The following is a 10,393-nucleotide window of genomic DNA, read 5'->3' as shown; positions in this document are numbered from 1 at the left end:
GCCAGCCCAGGCAGGAAAGTCTGTGAGACTCTTATCTCCAATAAACCACCAGAAAACTGGAAGTGGCGCTGTGGCTCAAGTGGTAGAGCGCTAGCTATACTTGAGTTGAAGAGCTGAGGCCCAGAGTTCAAGCCCCATGAACAAGAAAAAAGAAATGCCTCAGTGGCTCAAAGGGCTAAACGTACACAGGGCCACGATTGTGACCACCTGACCTGGTGCCCTGTGACCTGCCCACAGTTCAAAAGCAGCCCTGCGCCTGAAGTTTGAAGTTTGCAAGGAGCTAAGAGGCCACATGGAGCTCCTGCCTGAGACGGGCTACATTCAGGCCATGTCAACCTACTCCGTGCAGCTCAAATTCTTGCCTCGGTGAGCTAAGAAAGGCGTGGGCCATAGAGGAATGGGGCTTCCAGGGCTTTCCTCTTGCTGGGCACACATTACCATGCTGTGCAACCTGTCAGAATAAGATGACCCTGGTATTGGTATGTGACCCACCTTGGCTTCTGATTGGACACAGTGGGAGCCTGCTGTCTGTGTGTGGCTTCTGATTGTGAGACTCCTATCTCCAATAAACCACCAGAAAACTGGAAGTGGCGCTGTGGCTCAAGTGGTAGAGCACTAACCTTGAGCTGAAGAGCTGAGGTACAGCACCCAGGCCCAGAGTTCAGGCCCCACAACCGGACCCCCCCCCCAAAAAAAAAAAGTCTCATGGACTTTACTGCCCCAGGCTGGCTTTGATCCTCAGATGTCAGCTTTCTGAGTAGCTAGGATTACAATCATGTGCCACCTTAGCTGGCTAGGAATCAGGTGTTTTTTTGTTTGTTTATTTTTGTTTGCTTGTTTCTTTTGCCTGTACTGGGGCTTGAACTCAGGGTATGGGCACTATCCCTGAGCTTCTTTTGCTCAAGGCTAGCACTCTACCACTTGAGTCACAGCACCACTTATAGCTTTTTCTGTGTATGTGGTACTGAGGTATGGAGCCCAGGGCTTCATGCATGCTAGGCAAGCACTCTACTACTGAGCCACATTCCCAGCCCCAGGAATTGATTTTAACAGGAATGTCCAAGGACTAGGCATTACCCAGAATGCTTGGCGACACAGTCTTACAGTAGCACACTATGCCAGTGATTCCCAAGTGAGATCATTCAGACTATCAAAGACATCATAAAGTAAAAGAACCCTGAGTTATGCAATAAGTTAATAAAAAGCTACCCACAGCCGAGCACTGGTAGCTCACGTCTATAATCCTAGCTACTCAGGAGGCTGAGATCGAGGATCATGGTTCAAAGCAGCATGGGCAGGAAAGTCTGTGAGACTCTTATCTCCAATTAACCACCAGAAAACCAGAAGTGGTGCTGTGCCCAAAATGGTAGAGTTCTAGCCTTGAGCTGAAGGGCTGAGGGACAGCGCCCAGGCCCAGAGTTCAAGCCCCACAACCAACAACAACCAAAACTATAAGTACAAAATCTAAGCATTATAAGGTAAGTTTATAAGCATTAGGAATAGAAAATATGTCAGGTTTTAACAAAATTATATTCTGATAAATCACATATTTGCACACAGTCTAGGAAGTATGGATGAGAGTAGATTAAAGCATACCTCTTGTTGGATGCTGTTGGCTCATGCCTGTAAGCCCAACTACTCTGGAGGCTGAGATTTAAGGGTCAGCTTCTTAGACAAAGTCCACAGGCTCCATCTCCCAGTTAGCCAGTAAAATGCCAGGCTGGTTCAAGTGGTAGATCTGTGAGCAAGCAAGCTGAGCCAATGCATAAGGCCCTAAGTTCAAGTCCTGGTACCAATATGAGAGGAAAGGGAGGAGAGGAGAGAGAGAATGCTCTTACCCAGGTAGCTGTCCCGGCTCCAGATCTGGTCCAGAGAGAGTAGCTAGAGAGAAACGAGATGCAGGGAGAAGGGAGCTGTGTGAGTGGATGGTAATGATGGGGAGAATGCCACAGAACTGGAACCACCACTTGCTTAATTATTAACCTTCCTATACTCAGTGCCAATCACTAAGGCAACCCAAGAAGCACCCCTCTCTCCCAGCAGAGCGCCGGGCTTTCCTTACGAACCACTGTGTGGTTGAATTCACCTGTGGAATTCAGTTGTATTTCAGAGCTGTTGGCCTGGCAGTGGACGTGCCGGTCTGGCTACCCAGGCCCAATGTGGACCTGAAGATCTGCATGTTCGACCGGCTGTACCAGGACTCCATCCTCGTCCACACACGGTGAGCCCCCTGCTGGCCTGCAGAGGCACTGTGCCCCAAGCGGGTCCCTGAAGGAGGTGATCCTGGGTGACCCAGAGGGCGGGCAGATTTGGAGACAGAGGAAGGGAGCCAAAGAATACCAGGGCCTTGGGAATGGGACCAGGGAGGGCAAGAAAGAGAGGCTTCGAGGGAAGAAGGAAGCACCCCTGCACATGGCTTGGCCCGAGCCAGGGGAGGTCCACTGTGGCTCTGCCTCCATGGAAGTTGTTTCAGTAAACACACGTGGGACAGCAGCACAGGACACGAGCAAGGTCTGCTCTCTGAGGTCATCCAGACACAGATGACCCCAGCAGTGCGGCATGGACAGCAGTCCTGGGGTGGGCATCTCAGAGCCACCACACCCAGGCCAGAGCTAGCACCAGGCCAGGCCGCTGCTGTGCCAAGCCCCAGCTGCTGCCACCCTCCTGCCAGGGCTCCACGGCCCTACTCCCCGAAGCCAGGGATTGCTGTAGCCCTAAGCAACCTCCCCAGGGTCAGGAAGTCTTCAAGACCCTGGGTGAGGCTCTGCCTTAGGGAAGGAAGCCATCTGGGAGAGCCTGGGGGGCTTGGTCAAACAGGGTCTCTTGCAGGATGTAAACAACAGGGCCGCTTGCAGGATGTGAACTGCTTCCTGTTCATATAGGGTAGGGGACCAAGGTGTCTGGGGTGACACACAGGGTGGGTGGCCAGAGGGGCTGAGGTGAAGTTTCTCTGTGTTGACCCTTTCCCAGGGCACATGTATCCATGTAAATTTTGTTTCATGATTAAAAAAAAAACCCAAAGCCAGGCACTGGTGGGCTCACACCTGTAATCCTAGCTACTCAGGAGGCTGAGATCTGTGGATCATGGTTCAAAGCCAGCCCAGGCAGGAAAGTCTGTGAGACTCTTATCTCCAATAAACCACCAGAAAACTGGAAGTGGCGCTGTGGCTCAAGTGGTAGAGCGCTAGCTATACTTGAGTTGAAGAGCTGAGGCCCAGAGTTCAAGCCCCATGAACAAGAAAAAAGAAATGCCTCAGTGGCTCAAAGGGCTAAACGTACACAGGGCCACGATTGTGACCACCTGACCTGGTGCCCTGTGACCTGCCCACAGTTCAAAAGCAGCCCTGCGCCTGAAGTTTGAAGTTTGCAAGGAGCTAAGAGGCCACATGGAGCTCCTGCCTGAGACGGGCTACATTCAGGCCATGTCAACCTACTCCGTGCAGCTCAAATTCTTGCCTCGGTGAGCTAAGAAAGGCGTGGGCCATAGAGGAATGGGGCTTCCAGGGCTTTCCTCTTGCTGGGCACACATTACCATGCTGTGCAACCTGTCAGAATAAGATGACCCTGGTATTGGTATGTGACCCCCCTTGGCTTCTGATTGGACACAGTGGGAGCCTGCTGTCTGTGTGTGGCTTCTGATTGGACACAATGGGTACCTGCTCTGTGTGTGGCTTCTGATTGGACATAGTGGATGCCTGCTGTATGTGGCTTCTGATTGGGCACAGTGGGAGCCCACTGTCTGTGTGTGGCTTCTGATTGGACACAGTGGGAGCCTGCTATCTTTGACTGTCTTTTGTTACTCCCAGGTTCTATGTTGGACACTTAAGATTTCTTTTCCTCTGCTCTGACTTTTTTTGTTGTTGGTGGTGGTCGTGGGGCTTGAACTGAGCCTGGGCGCTGTCCCTGAGCTCTTTAGCCCAAGGCAAACACTCTATCACTTGAGCCACAGTGCCATTTCTGATTTTCTGGTGATTAATTGGAGATAAGAGTCTCATGGACTTTCTTGCCTGGACTGGTTTTGAACTGCAATCCTCATCTCAGACTCCTGAATAACTAGGATTATAGGTGTGAGCCACTGACACCTAACTCTCTGCTGAATCCAAGACCTTTGTTGTTCAACCATCTATTTGTCTATCATCTATATCATCTACCTATTATCTGTCTATCTTCTATATCTATCTCCCATCTATATTTAATTCATTGTCTATATAATCTATCATCCATCTATCTTTCTGTCTACCTAACTTTCTGTTATCTAGCTGAGTGAACTCACAGCCTCCTATTTGTTAGGCAGGTACTCTACCACTGAAGCCATGCCCTTAGTCCTTTTGCTTTCTTTTTTTTTTTTTTTTTTGTCGTGGGCCTGAACTCTGGGTCTGGGCACTGTCCCTTAGCTCTTCAGCTCAAGGCTAGCGCTCTACCACTTGAGCCACTTCCAGCTTTTTCTGCTTATGTGGTACTGAGGAATCGAACCCAGGGCCTCATGCATGCAAGGCAAGCACTCTACCACTGAGCCACCTTCCCAACCCCCTCTTGCTTTCTTTTACATATAGGGTCTCATGTTTTTGCCTGGGTCAGCCTGAATTATGATCTTCCTACCTCCTAGCTGGGATGAGAGTTTGTGACTGAGATGAGATCTCACTAATTTTGTCCAGGCTGGCCTTGAATTATGATCCTCCTGGTTTCTGCCTACTGATTAGCTAAGATTATCAAAGGCACTTTAAAGGTTCTTATAAGTGAGTGTCTTTATTCATTTAAAACACAACCACTGGAGCTGGGAAGGTGGCTCAGTGGTGGAGTGCTTGCCTTGCATGCATGAGGCCCTGGTTCAATTCCTCAGCACTACATAAGCAGAAAAAGCTGGAAGTGGCGCTGTGGCTCAAGTGGTAGAGTGTTGGTTTTGAGCTGAAGAGTTCAGGGACAGTGCCCAGGCCCAGAATTTAGGCCCCACGACCAACAAAAAATAAAAATAAAATAAATAAAATAAAACACAACCACTGACCTTTACTTAAATGCAGCTGCTCAGAAATATGTCCATTCCACTTAGAGCAACAGGAACTTGCTGCTCACCAAGACGAGGCATCTTGAGGCTTCAGAGCCTGAAGTGCTTCCGAGATAGCCACAGGATCTGCATGGTAGCAGCAGCATTGGTGTCACCTGAATCTCAGAGCTCCTCCGTGCTACCCACAGCACAGTTCCTCTGTGTGTGTGTGTGTGTGTGTGTGTGTGTGTGTGTGTGTGTGTGTGTGTGTGTGCACGCGCACGCATATGCATGCATGTGCTGGTCCTGAGGCTAGAACTCAGGGACTGGGCACGTCCCCTCAGCTTTTTTGGTACTTTACTGCAGTGAGCTACAACTCTACTTCCAGCTTTTTAGTGGTTAAGTATAGATAAGAGTCTCACAGCTGGGTGCTAGTGGCTCATGCCTGTAATCCTAGCTACTCAGAAGGCTGAGATGTGAGGATCAAGGTTCAAAGCCAGCTCAGACAGGGTAGTCCATGAGAATCTTATCTCCAATAAAATCACTAGAAAAACCAGAAGTGGTGCTGTGATTTGAGCGGTAGAGTGCTTACATTGAGCTGAAGAGCGCAGGGACAGCCCCCAAACCCAGAGGTCAAGCCCCCACAACTGACAAAAAACAAGTCTCGCAGACTTTACTGCCTAGATTGGCTTCAAACTGCAATCCTCAGATCTCAGCCTCCTGAGTAGCTAGGATTACAGGTGTGAGCCACTGGCACCTGGCTCCTACATGGTTTAACAGCACCAATTTGAGGTCAGTGGGCAAAATACCTATGGAAATACAGTCGGGCCCACCTGCCTGTTGCAGACTCTCCCTTCCAGAAGATGCAGGGAAGTATTTTGACAAGGACAGCCGAGTTCTGGAGGCTCCAATGACGATCCGGGTCGCCGACCAGGTCTGTACAGGGTACTGCCCATGAATCATGGGCACCCTGGGGGACGAAGGCAAGGCCCTGCATCCCACGTGGGCTCCCGAAAGGACATCCCCATCACTCACTTCCCGGTGGGCTAACCAGAAAGCTTGGGTTTTTGTCCACACCGCTCCTGTATGGTGGGAAAGGGCCAGAGGAGGCCTCTGTTCCCAGCCTGCCAGGGGCCTCCACACCTCATCTGCACATGGCATGCACATGGACACGTGCCTCGCTGCCCTGGTGCACACTGATGTGTGCACAGATACACCACACACACTGCACACTCAGCTTGTCCCTGGGTGGCTGCCTGCAGCCCGAGCAGCTGGTCGGGAGGCGCATGTGAGGCGGCAGGACGCCAGTGTATCCTTGGGAGATCAGAGGCTAGGGGAGCACATGCAGCCCTTTGCACGTCAGATAAAACCCGTGGAGTTCACCGTCCAAGCCATCGTCACCACGTCGGACCTGGAACTCAACCCCTCGGAGGTGGACTTTGGCTACTGCACCGTGTATGAGGCCATCAGGACGGAAATCAACCTCAGCAACCACTCACTGCTGCCCCAGATGTTCGGCTTCGTCGGCCTCCCCAAGGTGCGCTGGGGTGGGGCGCTGGGCGTCAGGCAGGACAGAGACACTGGGCCCCGCCACTCACTCCCTGTCCACATGGCTGCGGCCTCCCGCTCCCTCGCCCCTTCCAGCTCCCTCCTTCCTGCCTTCAGTACTTGCCATGCCTGGACCCCACAGAGGACGCCCAGGCCCATGCTCTCTGCACACATCCACCCCTTACCGCTCACCTACACATGCACTCACCCATCCTTCCACTGGAACGCACGCACACACACACACTGGCACACACACTGGCACACGCACTCACCTACTCTCCCACTGGCACACACACTCACGCACACATACAACTCACCAACACTCACTCCCACACTCCCACTGGCACACCACACACACGCACGCATGCACGCACGCACGCACTCGTCCACCCTCCACTCACCCACACACACACACATTCTCCCACACACAGTAACACCCAGGACTGCCACACGTACACTCATTTAGCTCCTTGAGGGGACAAGGTTGAGAGAGTCTCACTGTGTAGCCTGGGCTGGCTCAAAGAGCGCCCTCCTTCCCAAGCTCGGAGTCCTGGGACCAGCGGCGTCCCCTGCCACAGCAGCGCACACTGGCCCTCAGAGCCATGCCGCTTCCCTGGGGCATGCGGCTTTTAACTGCGGTGCTGATGGTTCCAATTTCCTAGTTTGTGGATATCCAGCCCAACGATGGGTTTGGGACAATCATGCCGCTGGAGACTTTGCAATTTGATGTGATCTTCCAGCCTGCCAAGGCCAGAGAGTACAACTTCGAGCTGGTCTGCAAATCTGAGATAAACAGGTAAGCCTGTGAGGCAGAGAGGATGTGGGGACCTGGTCCTGCTCTGAAGAGGCAGCCTTTCCCCCTCCTCTCCGGCCTGCCCCCACCCACCTGCTCCCTACCCCTCCCCACCACTTGCCCTGGATCTCACCAGGCTGACCACAGAGCAGGGTGGGGCGGAACTGGGTGGCACTGCTGGCTGGCAGGAGCCTCAGCCCAGGGTACATTTGGCCTTCCACAGTGGACCAGTGGAACTTATGTGTGCATGGATGAGTGTGTGCACATGGGTGTGTGCACATGAGCATGAATGTGCATGTCTCTGAGCATACACTATGTGACCGTGTATGCAGTATGTGATCATGCATGCATAAGCATGCATGGACATGAGTGTTAGAGCATGTGTGCAAATGTGGGTGTAAATGTGAGCATGCATGTCTGTGTACATGGTGTGAACATGTTTGAAAGTGCAGTGAGCATGTGTGCATGTGAATGTATGCATTGTGAATGAGTGAACACATGCACAAACATGGGTGTTGACTGGGCATATTTATGAGTGTGCAGTGAACAAGCATGTGTGTGAACATGACTGCACACATGTTTTGCAGAAACATGCACACACATGTGAATAGCATGTGAACACATGTGAACACTCAAGTGTGAGCATGTGTGAAAATGCATGCATGTGAACATGCAGTGAAAGTGTATAACCACACTTGGTGTAAATGAGAGTGCATACAAGCATGTATCTGTATTGTTGGTCGTGGGGCCTGAACTCTGCCTGGGCGCTGTCCCTCAGCTCTTCAGCTCAAGGCTAGCGCACTACCACTTGAGCCACAGCACCACTTCTGGCTTTTTCTGCTTATGTGGTGCTGAGGAATCGAACCAGGGCCTCAAGCATGCAAGGCAAGTGCTCTACCACAGAGCCACCTTCCCATCCGTGCACACCGGTTTATATGAGCGTGCAAGTGAGTTTCCTGTACAGATATGTGAGTTTGTGAGCACAAGGATGTGATCCTGGAGCATGTGTGGGGTAGACGCAGGCACACAGCCCCCTGGAGTCACCTGGAGAAGCAGGAGTGGATGCGGCAGTGCCGCCAGGTCAGCTGGAGGCTGCTCCTCCCTGCTGAGGGCGTCTCACTCACTGGTGGCTGTTGGGACACACTGGGCTATCTGCAGCTCAGACTCTAGAAAAGGAGACTCCGAAGGACCCACTGGGGACTTGGGGAGAGGCCCTGGGAGGTCGCTGAGGTGTATTTCATTACATAAGGGAGACTGATGTGGAAACTGAAGCTCTAAAAGTTGAGCTGGAGGTGTTGTGTGGTCACAGGGAGCCCCCGGGAGGAGGGGAGAGCGGGTGGACTGGCGTCGTGGCTTGGGACTGCAGCAAGCAGTCCGCTGGGACAGGCTGCCTGCCCACGCCTCTGCTGTCCCCCCCCCCCCCGCCTACCCCATCAGCCACAATGCTAACGGATGGCAACTCCTTTTGTTCTATTGCCCAGGCCTTCAACTGTGCTTTGTGGTAGGGGCTAGAGCTCCTGTGCCTCCCCTCAGCAATGTCCTTTGGGGCCTTTATTGACGTTTTCATGGTGTCTACCTCCTTGTTAATATTCTTTCATTTCCTTCATTGAACTACTTATAGTGTGTCTTCTAATTGATTCCATATTGAACGTTGTCATGTATTGTCTTCATCATTTCATTCGCCTTTCTGTTAGCCCCCCATTTGCTCTTTGTATGCTTCTGGCTGCTCCAGGATCTGCTCTGTCCTTCCATCAGCCAGTTCCCTCGTGATCATTGCTTTTCTCTTCCTCTCTTCCTCTTCCCTCTCGCTAGAGTCCTCCCCTGAGTTATGGTCAGTTTTGTGTGTGGCATGTTGTGTTGATAGTTCATGAACTTCATGACCATTCACTCTGATTCACGCATCTGGCTTCCGTGTAGGAGTTCTGTTGGGATGGGGTGTGGTGACGGGAGAATGCAGCTATCAGGTGAAAAGGTCGGGTTTGTGGGGGCAGGGAAGGGTTGGAGGGGGTAGTTTGCCAGGGAGATCCGTGGGGACAGGGAAAGGTGGGAGTCGCCCCGGCATTAGAAGCCCTGTGAGTCCTGTAGCCACCTCCTGGCCACGCTTGGTGTGAGTGTGTCTGCTGTGACTGCTGGGTGTTGGTGAGCTCCCAGACCAGAGCCTGCGGCCGGCCGCTGTGACCAGTGTGGCTGCACTGCAGGAGTGCCCTGCTAAGCACGCCTCAGCAGTCTTTTCTCTTGGTTGGTGTGAAGTGGAGCTCTCGCTCTTGTAGTCTGTTTGGTGCACTCTCTTGAAGTGGAGTTGTGTGCCAAAGGCCTCCATCTCTGTGATCAGAGGGAGCCTGGTTCATCCTGGTCACAACTCTGCCATCTTGATTCTTCTGGCCTAGGCTCTACCTTGGAGTCACCAAATCAGTCACACATCCCTCACAGGGGTGGGGCCTCCCTCCCAGCAGTTGTCCTGCACTGTGCCTTTGTCAGAGTCAACTGACTTTGTCAGTGTGGTCTCCTTCCTTCTCTTTGGTTCCTTACAAGAGACCAGAGCTGGGAAGGTGGCTCAGTGGTAGAGCATTTGCCCACCATGCATGAAGCCCTGGGTTCCATTCCTCACGACCACATACACAGAAAAAGCTGGAAGTGGTGCTGTGGCTCAAGTGGTAGAGTGCTAGCCTTGAGCAAAAGAAGCTCAGGGACAGTGCCCAGGCCCTGAGTTCAAGTCCCAGGACTGGCAAAAAAAAAAAAGGTGACTTTTGAGTTTTATTTACGATTTTGTGCCTATAATAGGGCTTGAACTCTCATGTGTCTTTTCTGCTTAAAGCTGACACGGTATCCATTGATCCACAGCTTCACTTCTGGCTTTTTGCGTGTTAACTGCAGATAAGAATCACAGACTTGGGCTGGGAAGGTGGCTCAGAGGTAGAGCGCTTGCCTTGCATGCATGAGGCCCTGGGTTAGATTCCTCAGCACCACATAAGCAAAAAGAAAAAAAGCCGGAAGTGGCGCTGTGGCTCAAGTGGTAGAGCGCTAGCCTTGAGCTGAAGAGCTGAGGGACAGCGCCCAGGCCCAGAGTTCAG

At 52.2% G+C, this 10,393-nt stretch overlaps 1 protein-coding gene across 1 annotated transcript in view; it reads left to right on the top strand.

Annotated features, from left to right (window-relative positions):
- Cfap74 (cilia and flagella associated protein 74) overlaps nucleotides 1–10,393 on the top strand; it is a 48,864-nt gene that overhangs the window by 24,597 nt on the left and 13,874 nt on the right. Inside the window, exons 20-25 of the mRNA XM_013031431.1 lie at nucleotides 2,111–2,221; nucleotides 3,332–3,460; nucleotides 5,828–5,915; nucleotides 6,345–6,518; nucleotides 7,192–7,325; nucleotides 8,339–8,402. Coding sequence (XP_012886885.1) covers nucleotides 2,111–2,221; nucleotides 3,332–3,460; nucleotides 5,828–5,915; nucleotides 6,345–6,518; nucleotides 7,192–7,325; nucleotides 8,339–8,402 — 700 coding nt within the window. The remainder of the gene's footprint in view (nucleotides 1–2,110; nucleotides 2,222–3,331; nucleotides 3,461–5,827; nucleotides 5,916–6,344; nucleotides 6,519–7,191; nucleotides 7,326–8,338; nucleotides 8,403–10,393) is intronic.

This window comes from Dipodomys ordii, unplaced genomic scaffold, assembly GCF_000151885.1.
Source record: "Dipodomys ordii isolate 6190 unplaced genomic scaffold, Dord_2.0 Scaffold6, whole genome shotgun sequence".
Classification (NCBI taxonomy): domain Eukaryota; kingdom Metazoa; phylum Chordata; class Mammalia; order Rodentia; family Heteromyidae; genus Dipodomys; species Dipodomys ordii.
The sequence above is the reverse complement of the archived record's forward strand: the minus strand, read 5'-3'. Positions and strand labels throughout refer to the sequence as shown.